Source organism: Corylus avellana, chromosome 10 (assembly GCF_965113065.1).
Source record: "Corylus avellana chromosome 10, dhCorAvel1.hap1.2, whole genome shotgun sequence".
Classification (NCBI taxonomy): domain Eukaryota; kingdom Viridiplantae; phylum Streptophyta; class Magnoliopsida; order Fagales; family Betulaceae; genus Corylus; species Corylus avellana.
In genome coordinates this window covers 20,312,249-20,334,042 of record NC_142499.1, presented here as the reverse complement: position 1 = coordinate 20,334,042, position 21,794 = coordinate 20,312,249, and the positions used below count along the sequence as shown (strand labels likewise).

The window sequence follows — 21,794 nt, the reverse complement described above, 5'->3', positions numbered from 1 at the left end:
AAAATTTCAGTTATCTCAGCTGATATTCAAATTTCAAAAGACAGGAGTTGATTCCTGAAATTCTCATTTACTTCTGTCACGCCATTGCAGAGGTTGAAACAACCCCATTGAATTCCCAAACACAATTTACATGTTATTTGCAAGAAAGGGGAAAGGGGCCGGCCTCTCCTTGTCTTTCAAGCCTCTCAGCAATATTCAAAAATTGAAATGGAGCGGGGCTTTAATAAATCAGCAGTAATGCAAATGCAATGGCTGGCTTTAATAACAAAAACGAAGAGGGCAGGATGAATGTTGGGGACCCTTTCCTTCCCTCTAAGGTTTTTCAAATCACAAGTCCACATCAGCAAACAAGTTGGCATGCAGCCGTTGGAGGGAGGCTTTCTTTGTGTTTTCAGTTGGAACAACCGGCAACATCATCATGTTTTTAAGTGGAACCGGTCTACCAGAGAGCTTTTGGGTAAAACAAAAGCCTTGCAAGGAAAGTTACAACAAAATAGAGGGTGCCAAGTAGAGAGGCTATTATTATGAAATCCCAACTACAACTCTCATTCTCCTCATCATTCCTTTTTGAGCTGGGGATGGTGATGGAAGTAACTGCAATTCAAGAATTCTTATAGTGGGTTTTTTTTTTTTTTTTTTTTTTCTTCTCTTTTGTGCCTGGGAAGCATCCTTAATTTAAACTATACATGGGCCATGGGGCTGAATCAACAAGGGGAGGGAAAAAAAAAAAAAAAAAAAGAAAAAAAAAAGAAGGTAAAGAGAGGTATAATTGAAAAGTTATAATTTCCTTTGTGCTAAATGTAACATACTTATATGATGTCCCAAGGGATGGTAATAAATAAAATAAAAAATAAAAAATAAAAAAAAAGCTCACACACTCTTCACTGTTGGTTTGGACATGGATCACCTTCGAGCGTTTTCTTTTTTCTTTTTTTAATTAATATTTTTATAAATTTTATGAAGTTATAATGAACATTTTACATCACATGTGGGTCACATTAACAAAAAAAAAAAAATTAACAGAGTGGTATAAAACATTAAACAAATTGAAAGATTGAGGTGAGCATTACAAGTTGAATGGTAAATTGAGAACTTAGTGTAGTTTCCTCATTTTATCTTGTATCCATTTTACCTCTCAATTCACCAAACTGGCCTGCGATTCTTATGTCGTACCCTGAACAAAAAAGTAAAAAAATAATAAATAAACATTCTGTTTTGTAACAAAGATTTGCTTCCACCCTTCAAAAATTCAAAACCCCATGTTCATGTTTTCTTCCTATTAAGCAAATGAAGTATAAAAAAGCTCAGAAAAGAAAAAGAAAAGAAAAGAAAAGAAAGAGTAAATAAAAGGAGGAGGCTCAAATTTCCATGCTTTGTTTTTACATTAAGTAAAGTAAAGATGACTTGCAAAATACATAATGACAGACAAAGTGGAGCGGAAGCATGGTAAATTGTAAAGACCATAATAAGCCTAAGCAAGATAATGCAATGGTCATCAAGAGTGGTTTGGTGAAGTGGAGGTAAGGGTAATCTAGTTATTTAACTCTCTATCAAGAGCTTCTTAATAGGTTATGAATGTCGTGGAGATTAAAATTGGTAGACATCATTGACAGATCCGTCGCTTACACGATTCCCATGACATTTGTTTATTCTATTTTTCAAACGACATTAGCATAATTAATACATTTTAAAAGGCATTGTTTAAGCAAACCAAAGCAAAGCGATTGGTACAAGAGAGGGAGAGCCGCTGGCAGTTTCTTGTATAGTTGTATAGTTTAAAAACAGGGTAAAAATGGTGGAGTTTAGAGAGGGTTCTTAAATGTAATTGGATGAAAGAAGAGCCTCTTCGCGTCTCTTTCACATCATGTGCTTGAGCAAGCTTCAGTAATCATGACAAGCTTCAACCTTCACATATAAGTATACAACAAAGTGCAAAGCTCCTCTGCAAGAAAAATATCCCCCAATCTCTCTCTGTATCCTTTTTCATCCCTTCACTGTCAGACATGGTTGCAGCCTTATGGGTAGAGCTTTCAATCACCAACAAGAAAGAGAAGGAACCCAACAACAACAACAACAACAACAACATCAGCAGCTCAAGCTTTGTCTGCCATTGGTGAGGCTCAGGAGCTTTGGTAACCCGAACCCGTTTTGCGTTTTAAGGTTTTGGGTAGCCAAGTCTCTTCGGAATTTCTATTGCAGAGTTAGTTTCTCAAAAGGGTTTTGCTTGAGAGGGTTTCGGAATGATGGGATGGTAGTGAACAACAACTCTGTTTTTTGTGCTTCGCCTATTTTTCTGGAAGAAGGGAAAGCTGCAATGGAGGGTTTGATTGAAAGGAATGATGGCATTGAAGATAGGAATGAGGAAAATGGGGGTCAGATTGAAACATTTGGGGATTTGATTGAAGAAGCGCGCCGCGAGAGCAGTTCAAGCTCTGATTTTTTGACATCTGAGACGACAGGGCATGAAGAACAGAGTCACAGTAGCTCTGAGTCATCTTCGCCACCTTCATTGGGTTGGCCTATTCAGAAAGCTGAGATACAAGACTGCGCGAGTACTAATGGTGCTGAGGATGAAGAAAAACCGCACTTGGGTGATAGAAAATTAAAGAAACAAGTTTCAGCAATACCAGGTTTTTGTTCTCTTTCTCTCTCTCTCTCTCTCACTCTCTCCGCCCTGCAACACACATACAGTCACAAACAAACAAAATTGTTGAAACGATATTTACCGTGATCTGATTTTGGTTTTTGGGATGATAGAGATTGAGTTGATGAAGGAAAGGTTTTCAAAATTGTTGCTTGGAGAAGATATGTCGGGTTGTGGAAATGGGGTTTCCACGGCATTGGCTATTTCAAATGCCATTACCAATCTTTGTGGTACGTCATCTTTCTGATTGTTTCTAATTCTTGCTACATTGATTTGCAGCGCATTTCTGTGGGAAGTTAGTTGTGGTTTGAATATAACTACCATTGCATTGGATTTCTAATTCTCCGGTTAATTTTGCAGCCACTCTATTTGGGCAGCTTTGGAGGTTGGAACCTTTAGCTCCTGAGAAGAAAGCAATGTGGCGAAGGGAGATGGATTGGCTTCTATGTGTTAGTGATTACATTGTCGAGTTGATACCTAGTTTGCAGACATTTCCAGATGGAAGCAAACTCGAGGTACAATCTAATTCCTTTGTGGATTTTTATGGCTATCTAATCTTTTTTGGTCCTGCCATCATATTGCAAGGCAGAATCATTTCTAAGTACTCATGCTAGATGCATTTGCAAATTAATTGGCTACTGCTTTGTGGGCAAGTCTGAATGTCCCATAGAAACAAAGTGGCCCCATCATGTTAACTCCTGTATATGCTAGTCAACCTCTCAAAAGAAGGTCAACAATTTGAGTTTGAGGCATTTTGGGAATTCAAATTCTATAGTTTTGGCTCCACTTCTTCTCCTTTTTAGCTGCATTGCAAATAGTGGATGTGTTGCTTCAAATGTAAATCAACAATGGTGCATTAAATTCCCATGGGAGAGATGTTTAAATAAAATCTTAACCTGTCTGTTTTTAGGACCACATAAATCCTCATTGTTAAATGTGTAGTGCAAACTAAAGCAAGAGTGAATTGACTTGTTTTTTCGTATTGTAATTCAGGTCATGACTTGCCGACCCCGCTCTGATCTTTACGTGAATCTCCCAGCACTGCGTAAATTGGATAACATGCTTCTTGTAAGACTCTCCAGAACTTTTTACTTTGTGAAATGCATCCAGTTTCAAGAGGTCATTCTGAATTTAAGGCCATTCTGCAGGAAGTGTTGGATAGTTTCATCAATACAGAGTTCTGGTATGTTGACCAAGGGATTGTGGCTCCAGATGCTGATGGTTCATCCTCTTTCCGAAGAGCACTTCAGCGCCAAGAGGAGAAGTGGTGGTTGCCTGTGCCCCGAGTTCCTCCTGGTGGCCTCCATGAAGATTCAAGAAAGCAGTTGCAGCACAAGCGCGATGGTACGAACCAAATCTTAAAAGCTGCCATGGCAATCAACAGTATTTCTTTAGCTGATATGGAAGTCCATGAATCATATATGGAAGCTCTTCCGAAGGTATAAAACCCAAATATATTCTAGTGTTACACTTTTGAAAGAAACATGGTTGTTGAATTGTTGTTTCTACTTGGTTTCAGAATGGAAGAGCCAGCTTGGGAGATCTTATCTATCGATATATATCATCGGACCAATTTTATCCTGACTGTCTGCTTGATTGCCTTGATTTATCTTCTGAACATCAAGCTATAGAGATTGCCAACCGAGTAGAGGCCTCAATCTTTGTGTTTCGCAAAAGAACCAACTCAAAACCTGCCAATAATACAACCCGATCCAATTCAAAGTCATCATGGGAAATGGTAAAGGAGCTGATGGTTGATGCAGAAAAAAGGGAATTGCTTGCAGAAAGAGCCGAAAGCCTACTGCTATGCCTGAAGCAGCGATTCCCTGGTCTCCCACAGACAACCTTAGATATGAGCAAAATCCAATATAACAAGGTTCTAATATTTTCCTTCCCAGTTAGAAAAATGTGGTATTAATGTCTTTTAATTTCAATTTGACACTGAACTGATCAAATTTATTCTGATATCTAGGACGTTGGGAAATCAATTCTTGAGAGCTACTCAAGAGTGTTGGAGAGCCTGGCCTTCAATATTATAGCACGTATCGACGATCTACTATACGTGGATGACTTGACCAAGCATTCAGATCAATTCTCATCACTCTCTAAAGTCGGTGCGATTGCTCACAAGAGCGTTCCGGTATCATTTTCAGTGCCTGTCTCAAGCACTCCATATAAAACAGCTTTCACCACACCAAGCTTTTCACCGTCACAGCGAGCTAGCCCTGCAAATGGAGACAGATCGCCATTCGTCACTAGCAGCAAGATTCCACATCGCGGGATAGGCGTGAAAAAGGTTCTAACAGATTACCTTAGTATTGATACGAATAAAAAGGACTGTGACAATCCTATTGAGAGGTTGGATAGAATATCAAACACAATACTAGAAGCACTAGCATCTCAAACTGGAATAGAGTCTGCAGACTGTACCAGAAAAGCTGTAAGCTCGCCAGTAAAGGCCTCAATTGTGGAAGAATAATAAACCTTGAGTTGGACCTTTCGAACTCGTTCTCTTGAGTGTTGGTATTGTAAGCCAGCTCTTTTTATGAATGTTTTTTTTTTTTTTTTGGTAGACAAGAAGGTGTATATGATACTGGGAAGGTTTATCATGTTCTTTAGTTCTTGTTGTAACGAGATGTCTGTAACAGTGATGAGTTGAATGCTTCATGTTTCTCACGAGCATTCTTTAATTCTATAGTTTTTGAGTTTGTTTCCCATTGACCAGGCTTGAACTGGGAATGTAAACAGAAAAGAAACAACTGATCTATATACTCACTTGGGGGGAATAGATGAACACTCAATTATATCTCTTGTAAATCAATCAAACATAAATTCATAGTGACACCTCCCGATATAGATGTCTAGAAAATGTACGTAGTAGACAGACATAATATACATCATGTTGGTCTTGGTTTTTCTAATTAGTCATCGAACTTTTGCAGGTCTCCCATGCTTGCAGAGGTTTTTGTTGTTCAAATTGTGCTTTTGGTAAACATATAAACGAGAAAGTTCGGTTTCTAACTTTGTCTTTGACAGTTGTTCACAGACTCTAAAAGCATTTGTTTGTTATAGCATTTTCATTTTCTCTTTCAAAATAAAAATATTCACAGATAACTCAAAACACACACAAAATGTGATCAGGTGTTGCAGTCCAAGATTGATTAAAACTGTCAATTTGTCACTGAGAAAGAGAACTAATTCTACTTTTGGCCTGAAGCTCAGTACTCAAAATAGAAAAACATGGGGCATTCCGAGAATTGAACTCGGGACCTCTCGCACCCTAAGCGAGAATCATACCACTAGACCAAATGCCCATATTATGCATCTATTAAATTAAACACTTTCAATTGTAAGCGTAAAGCGTTGACTTCACTCATTAAGTACAGCTGCAAGCCTGCAAGAGAGGTGTTTTAATTAATGTTTTCTCAATTATGGTGTTTTCTCAAGGACCATGTTAGAATTTAAACGATAATGAATGTGCAAAATAATTATTGAGAAACAGAGAAAGTACCTCGACTTTGTGAAGATGAGCCCTCCATTGGATGCCTTCGTGCGTTGATGACTAAAACAAAGGCAGAGTGTTGTGTGTGGGAGGAGATCATACTCTCTTCCGTAAATACACAAATAAATGGGCTAATTCTATTTATATATAGGGTGAAAATATGGGCTTCGTCAAGTGTCTACAAATGGGCCAAATGACTAGGCTAGCCCAAAATAAATAAAATACAACAATCTCTTATTTTGGACAACCTAAGTTATTCAACCATAAAACAAAAGCAAACAAGCACTTTAAAACACAATCGGATACAAATGTATTTATAAGTAACAAGTTAAGAATACAGCAAGATGATGCATAACATATAACAAGTACTTATAACTACATATTCACATGAAGCCCACTGAGACTAACAACGTCTCGCATCACAACACTAGGAATATTATGATTAACACAAATGAGCACACAACAATATATGGCAATACTAATAATACTCACAAACAATTTACACAAAGATATAGAACTCCCACCAACTCAATACAACAGAAGACTCCAGCAACCTAATATGAGTCATATGCTTCTCAAACAATTTTGAAGTCATGGAAAGATTATCCTTGGGCCTTCTACCCCCCCAAAAAAAAAAAAAAACTCTCTTTTTAGATACGCATCTCTCAATTCTTCGATTGAAAGTGGAGGGAGATTGGCTGACAAATATGGAAAACAAACCTGGCTTAATACTTGGTTCATTTTGGGGCCTGAGTGATCGATCAACCCTAGTGCTTTGATCGATCACTAAGTGTTAGAAACCCTAGTGATTGATTACCTTTCTTTTATGTTAAGTAATTTGCGATTTCTATACATCAAAGACATGCACACGCGAGATTTAGTCTATTTAAACATCCTTAGGCCAACCTTATCAACTATTTGGTTGTGATAAAGTTTTCATCCAAACTGAGATGGAGGAATTTTCTCCAACTTAGTCTATAAAAATGGCATGTGTTCCTTAAACATGTAAGATGCACATATTTTTTTAATAGTAGGTACAAAGTTAGAATAAACTTAATATGCATCTCCTATGTTATTAAAAAAAGTAACACATCACTTTTATAGAATAGGTCGAACGAAATTCTTCCGACCCAATTTAATGAAAACTTTGTCCACCTCGTTGGCTGTGGCTACCTAAAGGCTAAAACACTCAGAAGAGAGAGAAGGAAATGTAGTGACTTTATGATTTGTTTTGGGAGAACAAGGCTCCACGAGGTAAAAATCCTTGCTCTGTCTGAATCAACGGTTTACAATATTTAAAGCAAAAGAAAAGCCTAAGATTGAGATATGCTTGGGCTTATTCCCTTATCTTCGGCCAATTGCAGACCATCTCTGGAAGCCCATTCTACCATTAAAACCAACCAGCCCAATTACTTGCTCAGCTGCAAATGAGCGGACTGGCTACAGCCCATTTCGACTAACCCAAAGAGATAGCATATCTAACCCGTCCTCATAACCAGCCAGAGTGAGATCTCATAAGATCTCTTATAATTTTAATAATGCTTAATATAAATTTAACAAACAAGGTCGTTGTAGTATAGTGGTAAGTATTCCCGCCTGTCACGCGGGTGACCCGGGTTCGATCCCCGGCAACGGCGAAACCATTTTTTTCAAATTAAAATGTCAACATTTCTTTTCTGTTGGTCCCTCGTCGTTTGCTGTTGCTTAGCTTGATTCAAATTGGCCGGTAGGTTTCTCAAATCCCATAACCCGTTTTGTTTGTATCAGATGGTTAGTAGATGGCTACAACCTTGATCTTTAATTATCTCTTAATTTAATTAGTTGAATATGCACAAGATTAGGCTCTCAGACAAAAACCTGTTCATTGCAAGCTATTTAAATTTAATTGAAACTCCTAATTTCAGGGAATCCTCACTGACCTCGTACTTTATAATCGTTATTTGCGGGATATTGTGAATCGAGTTGCTTAGCCATAATATTAATTTGCATCAACTGTATTTTGAAATTTGATAATTTTCTTATTAAGGAAATCCTTAATGAATTGCCCATGATGCCCGGCATTTGACACACGATTCCTCGTAACTATTCTGACATAGAATCAACGAAATAAGTGTGTGGGTTTTTTTAACCCATTGAAGTCAGATGTCTCAATTCTCAATTATACTGATCTTAGTGGAGTTGGTGGAAGAATAGACAGCACTGGTGAAACATAATTAAAAACTGTAAAGTAGTGGCATTTTTATGGTGCTTGATGGGGTAGACCAGAGGCATTCGTCGCAAAACCTTTTTGGTTTCATACTATTTACCATTTTGCAAGAGTTTGGGACCTTTTGGCTACGTTTATTATTGCAGTAAAATTACAGTCGACCGTCTTCCATTAATCCAGTCAAGAGTAGAGTACGTACCTGCAAAACAAAGACAAGAACATTTCAATGCCCAAGTCAGTAGGTTCATCTATGAAAGGATAAAAATAGAAAATGCTTAATGGTAAATGTATTAGGATTTGCCACATTCTTTATAGGATTGCTATAAATAAAGTAAGCAGGCTTAATATTGCAATTATCGGAGATTAGGGACTCGATATGAAAGGTGGTCGATTCTAAGCCTTTCCAGTTCATCCACTATCATTAATGGTGGCATCTGGAAGGATTGAGTAGAAGGGATGGTAGTGATGATATTGGAGAGTGGAGACACCAACCTTGATTGGACTACAAAGAAGTATATAATGCAATAAGAAAACTCTCTATGTTTTAGTGCAAGCTCCATTAGGACGAAGTGGGTGATTGGAGGGAGCACTTTTTTAGCTCGAATTGTAGTATAAAAAGCTGTCGTTGGGGGGAAAGGATTGCTGCATTGTGAGATATAGGAATATTGGAGACTCCAATGATGAATAAGTTAATCTGCCTTCTGGGATTGCTGCTGATTGTCGGCATTGCTGGGGTTGAAAGGATTGATGGGGCAAGCGCATGTGGAAAATCTACTCCAGACAATGAGGCTTTGAAGCTTGCTCCTTGTTCAACGGCGGCACAAGATGCGAAAGCAGATGTTCCTGACAGTTGCTGCCTCCAGGTGAAGAGAATAGGCCAAAACCCAAGTTGTCTATGTGCTGTCCTGCTTTCTGACACCGCCAAAAGCTCGGGAGTCAAGCCTGAGATTGCTATCACCATCCCCAAGCGCTGCAACATTCCTAATCGCCCAGTTGGGTACAAGTGTGGACGTGAGTCTAGTTGACTGTCATATAATTTACACTAAAAATCTATTATTGAATTTACTCCCAAATGTTTTTTTTTTTTTTTTTTTTCTTTCTTTCTTTCTTTCTTTTTTATCTGATGATTTCTAAAACCACTACTGCTAATATTGCAGCTTACACACTGCCTTGAATTGATGGAACATAAGGTGCTGAAGGCCATGGACTAGGGCATAAAGAGCTGGTAGTGGTGGCTGTAGTTTCAGCTTGTATATTTAGGCAATAAAAGCCAGCAGATTGTATGCCTTCAGGCTCCATATATAATATATTATATATATGCTTTTAGAATTATCTTTAGTTATCAGTTGTCAATTCAAAGAAGTTGCATGCCCTGTTTACAAAGGAAAATGGCAGAAATTCAAAGAAGAAAACATAGCAGAGACACTCATCCTAAATTCAAAGTCACTTTTCTTTTATATGACTTTTCCAAATATATATATATATATATATATATGTGGCCGCAGAATCTTTGTCTGGAAACTAAAATCTGTTTTTAACGAGCACCAAAAAGCATCCCCCCTACCCCTCATGGATAAGGACTGCGTGAGTCGGTGGGTCAGATGTGTTGGGATAGGGAAGGAAACTCGAATCAAAATCTTGGGCTCACATGACAAATAAAAACGACAGTTGGGAAGACAAGTGTTGAACAGGATTGCAAGCTGGGTTGTGTTCACTGGGCCACCCATTTGAAGCGTGATTTAACATTTAGCGTACGTGGCCCTTAACAAAAATCCAACTTCGGAGGTAAGGGAAGTAGTTGCACAGAGTATCATGAACTAAAAGGTTTTGACTGTTTAAGGAATATGGATTGCGTGTTTGACTCGTTTTCGTTAACATTTAATAATTGAGTAATACCTCAATGATGTGGAAATCTCGATTGGCCATTTAATTTTTTTATTTTAAAAAAATAAAGGCTAATTCGAAGGTGGACCTCATGAAGTGAAAGTAAATAAAAAATAATAATGTTACATCTTAAATAAAAATAAGACAAAACTATAGTATATATCATTTCTCTTAGCATCCAATGTATAAGTCCAGCAACTAGGGGCATCAAGGGGCAAAATGGGAAATAATTTGAGGACAGATGTAGAGATTTAATGAAGAGTAATGTTAGAAACTTTTTTTATTCCACATTGTTGATATTACCGTCCAAACCATTGTAGGATAATAGTGGAATAAAAACTTTTAATTTCTAGTATTAATTACTCTTTAATAAAACACACTACAAAAAATGTTAGATGTTTTAAGGATATTTCGGAAATTAAGTGAGAAGAGTAATGATAGATATTACATTTGTTTTTCCTTTATATCCACTTAAAATTAATATAACTTTTAAAATTACAGTTAAATTTAAATTCAATAATTTTAAGTAAATACGAGAATGACGCCTATTATTACCCGATGCAAGAAAACATAGAAAAGATGTAGCTCATTCAACAAAGTGATGAAATACAACAAGAGATGAGCATGATGATTTATTATAGGGTGGTTATACGTACATAAATAATATCCAAGTCCATACGAGAGTGAAGGCAAGGTGATTGTAGGGTGCCTGTATTTGTGTCACAATCTCAAGGAGGATCATTTACGTTATCCCTTGAAAAAGTTAGAACCGTTATCATCCGAAATCACTTTATGATAAAACGATATCTCTTAACTACCAGTCATGATGCATGGGAATTTCAACCACAGATGTAAAAGGAGGAGGAGAAGCTTAAAACAAAACTCCACCCACTTGTACAAAGCCGAAATAAAGCAAGAAACAAGTTCAACCATACAATAAGGATAACAAAAGTGACTACATGCTCGAAGCTTCAACTACATTAAAGTAGCTGGATCATAGAAAATGAAGAAGTCTCCCCAGAACAATTATCCTTTACAGTAGAAAGACCAAGTTCAGAATCTGTTGCAGTAAAAATAGAGAATAACTAGTTGCATCTAGCGCGATAGGTTCAAAGTAAAGATTTTGTTGTTTAGCTGCTGGAGGCAACAAACAGCTAGCTGTCACAAAGATCTGCCTTCTATCATCTATCTTCCATATAACAGAAGGTAGATTTATGCTGCTACCCTATGTTCTATATACCTGCAAAAGAACACTCAAAATCAACTTCAACATTAGTGGAAAATACAGGACACTCAAAAAATCAATTGGAATTTTTGTCTTCGAGCAGGAAAGAAAAACTTTTCTAGTTGAAACATGTTGTCATATACATGCTACTTGTTTTCCATTTATGCTCCAACAGCTTCTAAACATTTCTTGGTTGCTTTCAACCCTCTTAATGATAAACCCTTATTTCTCGATTCGACTTTATCATTCCAACAAAACTAAAGGAACTTGTAGGAAGGACCAATATTATCAGAAGTACAGAGGGCAATTTCCAGTTTTAGAAACAAAAGTTCTGCCAAATTCTTTGAGCTATGAGTAGAGCGAGAGAACACAATAAGCAAAACAGCCAGATCAATGAATAAATCCTAGAAAATATCCATGATGGGAGCTCAAGTGCCAATGAATATGGAGCAGACTTGTACCTTGGTGAGTATATGCCTAGGCAAAATGAGCTCTTAATAATAGAGAGACCCTGCAAATAGAAAGACCAAAAAAAAAAAGTTTAGTACAGTGAAATCATGCTCATAATGCCTACTCATGCACCCATATGCCATAGAAGATAATGTCATACCTTGCCACCAGTTCCCCCTTGAAGCACTCCCTGAATCATCTTCTCCCCCATCTTTCTTATACTGAGAAATTCACAAATTTTAGCACATTTCAGAACTTTTTTAAAACTTAAAATTAAAATTGAGGAAAAAAAACAAATTTAATGATGTTGTGCAGTTTCCTCTGCGGACTACAATGACTGCGGCACAGAACATGCTCTCAAAGTCCAGACGATTTTCTAAACTAAAATAACTGTTCCTTGCCAGTACTGCAAACAAATATTAATTCCAAACAGGGATTTTGCCCAAGTACCCAATGGATGAAACAATTCGACTCAATAAATGAGCACCAAGATTATTTTTGATGGACAAGATCTATTTTTTACTACAATCTGATCTTAGAAGTGCTAAAAAAAAAAAAAAAAAAAAGACTCAGTTATGTCCAATAAAAGATGTTCCAAAAACTAAACCATGCTTTAATAGGCTTGCGGATCTTTCTTCAAGAAAGATGCTCAAAAGTGTTTGATATATATATATAAATGTACACTCACCACAGAGCTCTGGGTACTCTGGGGATGAGAATAGGTTTCTTGGCCCCCGTAATAGATTGATGAACTGAGATGACACGGTTGTACTCTTTGTTCCTGATAAATGGAACTCATGTCTCTATTTGGCATGCTCTGACTTTCGCCGTCAATGCTTTTATAGGGATCATCTGCAGAGACAACAAAATTTCAATCAGGGAGTCGATTTCTGGACACGAATTTGAGAATTCAGGCAATTTCTGAGAAATTTCAATCCAAAATTTCTTATTTGGATTAATATTTCTTTAAATCTGCAAACTTTGGTTTTTAAACCAGAACTCATGTTAAATCTACCACAGGGAAAACAAATTTTAGGCCTATATTTATCCGTAAAAGAACCATTTGAATAAATATCTTTTGAATTAAACGAAATAGTATTAAAGACCTAAACTTGAGGATACCTAAAAAAGATTTTCATTTAGGATTTCTTGATCAAATGGAACCAAAAATTAAAAAAGGGTGAAAAGAAACCCCATAACTTGAAATAACAAAAAAACTGTTAATATTTACACAAAAATACACTCAGATTGTACGATTTTAGATACAATTTGACATTGTACCTGCTCCAGGTTTTGTCTGCCATGACTCAATCTTTGAATCCTGCTTTCTTCCAGTCACCTCAGAGTGCCGGGCCTCCCTGCCTAACACCTGTACCAAGACAAAAAAAAATACTAATCTTGAGACACAATTTTATCTATTTTATTCATTTCTTTCGATGACTTGCATTAATCCAAAGACCAAAAAAACATTCACCCAATTTAGCAAACCTTACAGAAAAGTAATATACAGAGCATAAATAGCTATTCATTCAAAGTTCTTTATGCAACTCCGTTTAGCCTTCCATGAAATGCAGAAAAGAAAAGAACGTAAACTAAAGCAGAGCAATCAAAATTGAATTGAAAAATCACAGATTTCTATCATATAAACTCAATCAATTAGCACAAAGAAACAGTGAACAGAGACGAGCAGCACCTTGGACGAAGGCGCAAATATAGACCCGAAAATCCCAGAGTTGGACGACGACTCTTTGGACCCAAAAAGCTCAGAAGTCAAGGAAGACGAAGAAGAATACGACGTCGCTTGCTTCCTACCCTCCATTCTCTCCCTCTCCAAAACCTCTCTCTCAGCCCTCCACCTGGTCTTGCTTTGTATATATTATATGCGTACGTACGTATATATATAAATATATATATATATATATATATGCGCGTGCAACAAGAACCTTCAGAAAAAACTTTGAAAGATGGAAACGGCGAGAGTTTTTTTCCCGGGAGCCAAACAGAAAATAGACTGATTTAAAGAAACTAAAGGAAGCTAACGGAACAACAAAAAGAATGAGAGAGAGACTCGTGAAAGATCGAGTAAAACGTAACCGTCGCTCGCACCATTTTATAAGCCCAAAAAGTCGGCTCTCGTGGTCAAAAATTAAAAAACAAAATAATAAAAAAATTAAAAAATAAAACCCTCTTTTTATTTTTTTTTCATTTTTCATTTTTCTCTGTATCTAATTTTCCACTAATAGATTTGATATTCAATCTCGCCGACGATCTCGTCCTTCAAGTCGTAAAGGCAAGTGACAGATTTGCGCCACGTGGAATAATCAGGGCCCCCAAGTGGGACCTATTGACATGTCTCAATCTGTCACTGCCACGAGTACGCTAGTGGATTATAACGACCCTAGCCTTTGCCCCTTACGATTAGGAGAGTCCGTTTTCCCCTTTGAAACCCATTTCTGACTTTTCAAAGCTCAGCTTGTTTTGTCTTTTTGGCTCTTTTTGGATGTTTAAAAAAAGAGAGGGGGCCTGACCCTTATGACCTTATCTTTTTATCTTGTCGGACCAAACGCCTCTCTCTCCCTTTAAAGCTCTGAGATTACACTACATCATTTGCAACTCATAAATGCTTTCTTCATATCTTATTATAAATGAATGGGGGAAAGTTCACATAACCCCCTCAAACTACCACTCAATTGACAATGTCCCCCCAAACTTTCAATTGTGACAATGTCCCCCTCAAACTACCAAAAATTGTCAATATTTCCCTTAATGACGAAATTACCCTTAGTAAATTTTTTTTTAAAAAAAAAAAACTAAAACTAAAACTTCTAGAAAAAACCTAAAACTAACAAAAAAAAAAAAAAAAAAGAAAAGAAAAGAAAACCAAACGATGGCCAATTTTTTTTTTTTAAAATCAATTTTGTAAGAAAAAAATTAAAATAACTTCTATTTTTTTTTTATAAAACTTGAAAATTTTCTTTTTTTTAAAAAAAAAAATTGTTTTATAATTTTATTTAAATAAAAATTTACGTTTAATAAAATGAAATTTTTTGTTTTTTAAAAGTATATAAAAAAATAGTTTTTTTAAAAATTAAAAATTTTTGTTTAAAAAAAATTGTTTTTTTTTTTAAATATTATCTTTAAATTAAAATTTTTCGTTTTTTAAAAAAATTAATTTTTTTAAAAAAAATTTATAGGGATATTTGGGTCTTATTGAAAAATCTATAGGGGCATTTTTGTCTTATTGCTAGTCTTAGGGGGGACATTGACAATGTTTTGGTAGTTTGGAGGAGACATTGTCACAATTGAAAGTTTGGGGGGGACATTGTCAATTGGGTGGTAGTTTGAGGGGGTATGTGGACTTTACCCTAAATTAATTATGGACAGGAAGATTATTAATTAATTCTTCTACACTAATCAAACTTGTATAAACAATGAGTTAAGGATTTATAAATTATTGTTAAATGGTCCCTTTAAGCCTTTAGGCAAGTTTGGTATGCAGATAAGATCATCAACCGAATCCTTGTTTAATAGGTTTGGAGTCATTCAATTTTTTTATAATTGAATTCCGCTAAGAGTACCATTAGGGATGGAATCAAGAATTCTTATTGATGAGGCCCTTTGTAACCTATGATTCAGGTACCTATAAATCGATTGTTTAATTTGTCAATTTCTTCTTCGTAAAAGAGCAGTGTGATCTAACGAAGAACAGTTGATTTTGATTTACATAAGGCAAGGTTAAAAATGATAGAGTTGAAAAAAAAAAAAGAATGATCAGCAATATTAAAGAATTATAACTTGTAAATAAAACAAAACCCATGTAGTAAAAATTGACAATTTTAAAAATCAATATAGCTTTTTGATAAAGTTCCAAACCGCAAATAGTAAAACGGTATTTACCTCTTAAAAATTGTTACTATAACAAACTTAAACACGTACAGGAGAAAAAATAAATTAATTACAAAAATCTTTAAAATAAAATAAAAATGTTCAAACAAATCAATCAAATTGAAGGGAAAGAAAGTTTATCACAGCTTTAACCCAACATGTACGTTGCTTATAATAGGAACAATAAATAAATAATAATAATAATAAAAATTGTTAAAAATAAAATAAAATAAAAAATAAAAAAAGATCTCGCTATGCCCGAGAGGGCCCAGACTTAGAATTTACAAATTTATTTTTGTGATCGGAATAAAAGAGTTTCGAGGAACATTTATTTTACCACTTCCTAACACTTACAATGGAATAGCCAAATTTTTATGTAAAATGGTTCTTCAAAACTTACTTTATCTAATTTAGTTAATTAATTTTTAAAGGCCTCCTACATCCTATTAGCTATATTTTTATTTATACAATTTAAATATTATTTTTTTATATATATTTTTATAAGGACTATATTTTTCCTAAAGATCCCATTTTTCAACTTTTCGAAAAAAAAAATAAAAATAAAGAGATGTAGAGAGAAAAATAGTAGGAAAAAATTTCGGGAAAAGAGAGATGTGGAGAGAGAAATATAATGGCTCCAATGAAGAGTGCCCCTATATGTAGCATTTTATTTATTTATTTTTTTTTTTGGTTAATCCAATGTGGGGTGTTTTTTACAAATTTGATTAGCCATTTTAAATAAAAGTGCCACTTGGCTCCTCCATTGTGAGTGCTCTTACAAATAAGACATTGTTAGCATTTGGTGTACCACCCCCAAAATTAATTAGTTTGTAATTAATTCGGTACACCTCCCCAAACCTATTACTAAGTAAATAAGTTCATATGAATTACCTCTACTCCTCAAAATCATAATATTAAGACTTGGAAATATATATGATTTGTTATTTTATTTTATTAACATTAATTATTACAACCAAATAGTTTACTGTAAAGGGTGTTTACTGGCAGTGCAGATTTACAGGGGATATTGTGGCAAAATGAAGGAAGGTTGAAGATGATAATGGAGAAAAAAAAAAACATAGTGCAATAATATTAAAAATAAGCTGCTTCGAGAGAGCTACTCTCCATAGACTCAGGTAATATAAATATTCCAAAATCTGCTCTTCTACCCCTCTAGCCTAGCCCTTATATCCAGCATTCTGTTAGAAATGATTCTAACAGAATTCCACCTATTCACACAAGCTGACAAATGACAGCTTGAGGGAATATTACAAACACAGCAACGTGAACACAAAGCGTAAATACAAGGTAAAATGACAAGGTAAATAAAATAAAGCATTTAAATGATAAGGGATGCCAGCTATGCAGAGCAATCTTCTAGAGTCTTCCCCTTCCTCTTCACACGTGTCCTGCCACTGAGTGACTCACCACCATAACTTAGCTCCACCAACAGCACCTGTAACATTTACTAAAAATCATCACATTAGCTGAATAATTACATTATATACATCATCACTATAAAGTAGACATTTGCTAAACCTTATAATACACAAGCACATCTCAAATGTTGAGTCTGTAGCTTACCCAAAAGTACTAATTACCAAGAACAACTTGTAAACCCTTGAAATAAGTCCTCAAGCGATAACCAAATAAATATCATAACGTTAAATGGCCACATTTGTCTTGAGGTCCTTGTTAAGGAACATGAAGTAGTTGAAGCACAGCAAGTGAGAGTGCGTTTGAGCGCATCCTTTAGTGTGCTTGAGGACACTAGTAACGGCTAGTTTTCATCATGAGTGCGCTCGAGCGCACTGCACTCCTATACATACTCTGTTTCTGATATAGAGATTGAATCAGAAAGAAGTTCTTCTTCTCCCCAGTTTGGTTGCATCCAAATGCAACACTCTTGAATATATATTTTATATAGTTTATCTCTTTTTGTATTAAAGCTCTCTAGTTGTATTAATTCTCTTAGTTCTAGTTGAATGAGTTATCTTCCTAGTTTGATTTCAATTGTAACGCTTTACCTATATATACAATGAAACAAAGTTGAGACTTCATTCCGTCAAAAGTAAATTTTTTTGCTTTCTTTCACTTCTTACCCAAAATGAAGGTATTTTATAGGTAGAAAAGATAAATCATAAGTCTAGGACTTAATAAACAAGTAAGCTGGTACTAATGCATGTGTGACTTTGAGCATTTTATCATCCAAGTAGAAGTTCTTATTATGCAACGGTTCTTTTTTAAATTCGACTTTCGCAAATATTTCTCTTAAAACATGTGACTCCCTTTGTAAGTGTCATCATTTCATTCAAGCTAGTCCTACATAAAGTATTCATACAATTAAGTATCACTAGCTGTAGATAACCCTTAGAGTAGGACGTACAATCCCTCTCTACGGGACCTTATCGGCCTAGCCCGCTTTACTTAGGGCTAACGATGGAAAAGGCCACACTCTAACTAATGGTGTAGTGTGTTGCATTGCCTCCAAATATATTAAAATGTCCACAGTAGCAGTGTCGTTAATTTCCATCACATTCATCATAAATAACATGATATGTAATAATACTTAGCCATTTCATCTCGTAAATATAATTTGATGTACCAAAGTAGTCTCTTAAGCATTTCATACATCATTTGATGTAACATTTATGAGAAAAATCAAGTGCAATTTTAAGAATATTATGTTTGAAAAATGTCGTTTGCAGCATGTGATGCAAGTTCCATCTAAATTAATGAAAAATAACTAACATAGAGTTGGGTAGTTTGTGAAGTCTAGTGTCACTTTATAAACTTTTAAGGTACAAGAAACAAAAGTGGTGACACTTTTAGGGGTTTAAGTAAAAAAATAAAATAAAAAATTACGGATGGCCGAACGACTCATGAGGAGTGATTCGATGACTCCCTTTTGAATTTTGAGTTACTGAGCTAACCCCTGAACTATAGGATGTTCGACCACTTATTTTTACATTTTGTAAGGTGGTCGAGCACCCTCTTATATATATATATATATATATATATATATATATATTTTTTTTTTCTATTTTTTTTTTAATTTCAGTCTTATCTTTTTTTAAAAAAAAAATTATTTGAAAGAAATTATCGTAAGAAGTACTTTAAAATAGTGATGTGCAACACACACTTGACTACTTTTCTATTCATTTTAATATCAATTCCTAACGGAGTAATTTAATCGTAATCGAGTGGTAGTTGCCTAGTTAAAGTCTAAGGACATAATGAGGAAGGAGTTTTTCTCCATTATGATTGCTCTACAGCATCTCTTGCAAGGCTTTTTGTTTTTTTCGCAATACAGGTCAAAGGGAAACTACACAGTACACACGACAAGAAAAGAGAGAGAAAAAACAGGGGAACTACGAGGATAAATCCCAAAAGAGTTGTTGATCCTACCCTCTTTCATTAGCTTGCTTGCCTGTGCACCTTTGTAGCCTCCCAAGATAAAAATTTACTCAGATTGAGAAGTGTATCCCTGACGATTGGTTCAATCTGCCAATCAGATTAGATACAAAAAGCCAATATGATAACGAGCGAGTCTCCTTCCAAAACAAGATGAGTAGCTTTAAGAGACAAGGCTAGCTTCAAGATTCTCCCAAGCTTGATTTTGAGCCTTCACAAAAAAGCTTACTCGATCTGCTCCAGGAGAGATTGGGCATCCATTGGCTTTGATTCTTAGTATTTGGGTTACTTTCATTATTATAGAATTTGTTTTGAAATAATGCTCATGTATGATATTTGTAAAAAGGTTTTTGGTGACATTTAGTTTGGTGGGATAAAAAAAATGGTAGCATCGCACTCCCGGGGTCATAAGATAAGACATAGCAGAAGAAAATCAATGGAGTGATGATAGGGGAGGAAGATTTAATTTGAAGATAATGATGACGATGATCAGCGGCTACACGGGGAAAGTGTGGACAGCAAGCACAAAATGACAAAACAGGGGGTCCACATGGCAGGTGTAGTCGTTAGTACACCACTGAGGGTCGCCGCGTGGTGTGGTTGTGTCCAGTTTTTAGCCACATGGATTGTCGCCGTCCCAGAAAACTCCCCCACTGCTCAAGCATGGGTCAATGACCCCATCATATTTATCACTGCTTCTATCTGTCCTTTTGCCTGCATACTTGTACTACATACAATATCCTGTTTTGGGAGAACGGGTGCTTTTAATCTCCTTTTTATCTCACCCTCCATCTTTTTTTTTTCTTTTTTAATTAATTTATTATTATTATTATTATTATATATATATATATATATATATATATTCAAGGCTATTAGATCAACCACGTAAGTAAGTAAAACATTTATAAGATATTAATGTTGTATATACCATTTGATATAAACTAGTTTTAGAGTACCATAACACTAGTTTAGTTACGATGCACCAATTTTCTATTGTTGTCTTCATTGTCTTATGATTATAGTCTTAAGTTTAATTCTACAAAGATAACATCATAACATGACATTATATATTAATACTAATGTATAGAAATTATTTTACAGCCTCAATTTATTTTATTGTATGTAACAATATTTATGATGTTATATCATTTAAAACTTTACTAGCATTATTTAATAGCATGATGGGGAAGTAGAAAGACATATCAAGTTAGATTCAATGAATCTCATTTACATTACTCGTTGATATGACGTAATTTTTAAAATTATTATCAAATTTGAAATTATTATTATTAAATTTTAATCTATTAATAATTTTAAATATCACATCACATTTATAGAATTCTAGAAGAACTTTAATTTTTCTTGTATCATTACTTATTTGGATAATGACGGCCCAAAATTTTTAATTTAAAAAATAAAAAAATAAAAAATAAATAAAACCTGCAAGTGGGGTCCTAGCGCCGCTCTTGAATGGTCAAATTCAATTAAACTTTCATACCTTGTAAAAGGAATCGCTCTAGTTATAGTTAGATAATTTGCCAAGTAATCTTGAAAAAACGAAAGAAGAACCGCTCTCTTATGTGGATTAACTTTAACTGTTTGACGGATTCAACACAAAAAGTTCAATTAAGTTTAATCTTAGCACGCAAGGCACCTTTGCAAAGAAGATGGATTCTACTAGAAATCTATTTGGCTTCTTTTTCTTCATTTGGTTGAAAAAGTGTTTGAAGTTGTGTTGATTACGTGGCATTACTTTTTGCTTTTTAGAAAGAAAAAAAAAAAGTATTAACAAACAATTAATATTATTCAGAAAAAAAAAAATTAAAAAAGAAATTGGTATTTATTTTTCTTACCATGTTTTTAGAAAATAACATATTCACCGAGGACCAAAAAAATATTTAACATTTTTCTTTAAGAAATAGGAAAATGCTATGTGCTTTCCTTATTAAGTGAATATTATTTTATAAAAAAGTAAAAAGAAAGGGAAATGCTAGGTATTCTTATAGGAAAATGCTAAGCTTTGTGCTACATCAGTTTGTAAAATTTTTTTTGTAAAATGTGTTTGTAAGCCTAACATTCCTCATTTTTATAATATCTCTTGTGTTCTCCTGGTACTAGGTGCGGATATTATTTTCTAAAAAAGTAAAAAAAAAAAAAATGTCCCTTATTTCTTTCACACGGTTTTTAAAAAATAATATCCACCTAAAATTAGGAAAACATTTTGCATTATCCAAAAAAAAAATTGTCCCATATTTCTTTCACACGATTTTTTTAAAAATAATATCCATCTAGAGCTAGGACTATGATTACACCTAGTATTTTCTTAGAAAAATATATGTGATTTTTTTTTTTTTTTATAAAAAAAAGGTAGATATATTTTGAGATAAATGTGAGACAAGTTTAGAGAAAACTTGGTCATGGGTTGTTGCGATACTAAATGCTCCTTGTCGTGAGTGGAAAAATAGAGAACATGCATACACATACATATACTACACGTTAAGGCTTAAGAGCACGAGAGAAATGGTCCCACTCATCACCAAGTGCTCGATCTCATATCAATTGGTGCAAGAATTGTATCTACTTT

The 21,794-nt window shown here is 34.8% G+C and overlaps 3 protein-coding genes and 2 non-coding genes across 5 annotated transcripts; 3 read left to right on the top strand and 2 right to left on the bottom strand.

Moving 5' to 3' along the window:
• The first annotated feature begins 1,794 nt into the window (after positions 1–1,794).
• Positions 1,795–5,530, top strand: LOC132191578 (rop guanine nucleotide exchange factor 7). The gene is made up of 7 exons (XM_059606670.2): positions 1,795–2,630; positions 2,758–2,874; positions 3,005–3,159; positions 3,638–3,712; positions 3,793–4,083; positions 4,164–4,520; positions 4,617–5,530. Exons 1-7 carry the CDS (start codon positions 2,018–2,020, stop codon positions 5,121–5,123), a joined length of 2,115 nt encoding a protein of 704 aa, XP_059462653.2. The 5' UTR covers positions 1,795–2,017; the 3' UTR covers positions 5,124–5,530.
• Positions 5,531–5,886: 356 nt separating this feature from the next.
• On the bottom strand, positions 5,887–5,958 carry TRNAP-AGG (transfer RNA proline (anticodon AGG)). Its single transcript has one exon. It is a non-coding gene; the product is annotated as a tRNA-Pro (tRNA).
• A 1,753-nt stretch (positions 5,959–7,711) lies between these two features.
• TRNAD-GUC (transfer RNA aspartic acid (anticodon GUC)) lies at positions 7,712–7,783 on the top strand. The gene has a single exon. It is a non-coding gene; the product is annotated as a tRNA-Asp (tRNA).
• A 625-nt stretch (positions 7,784–8,408) lies between these two features.
• Positions 8,409–9,777, top strand: LOC132161919 (uncharacterized). The gene is made up of 2 exons (XM_059572138.2): positions 8,409–9,363; positions 9,510–9,777. The coding sequence occupies exons 1-2, from the start codon at positions 9,030–9,032 to the stop codon at positions 9,524–9,526; spliced, it is 351 nt and encodes a 116-aa protein (XP_059428121.1). The 5' UTR covers positions 8,409–9,029; the 3' UTR covers positions 9,527–9,777.
• Positions 9,778–11,144: 1,367 nt separating this feature from the next.
• Positions 11,145–14,002, bottom strand: SIS (E3 ubiquitin-protein ligase RLIM-like protein). The gene is made up of 6 exons (XM_059572374.2): positions 13,605–14,002; positions 13,193–13,280; positions 12,600–12,763; positions 12,072–12,132; positions 11,923–11,972; positions 11,145–11,476 (listed from the first exon to the last, which is right to left on the bottom strand). The coding sequence occupies exons 1-5, from the start codon at positions 13,728–13,730 to the stop codon at positions 11,956–11,958; spliced, it is 456 nt and encodes a 151-aa protein (XP_059428357.1). The 5' UTR covers positions 13,731–14,002; the 3' UTR covers positions 11,145–11,476; positions 11,923–11,955.
• Between the last annotated feature and the right edge of the window lie 7,792 nt (positions 14,003–21,794).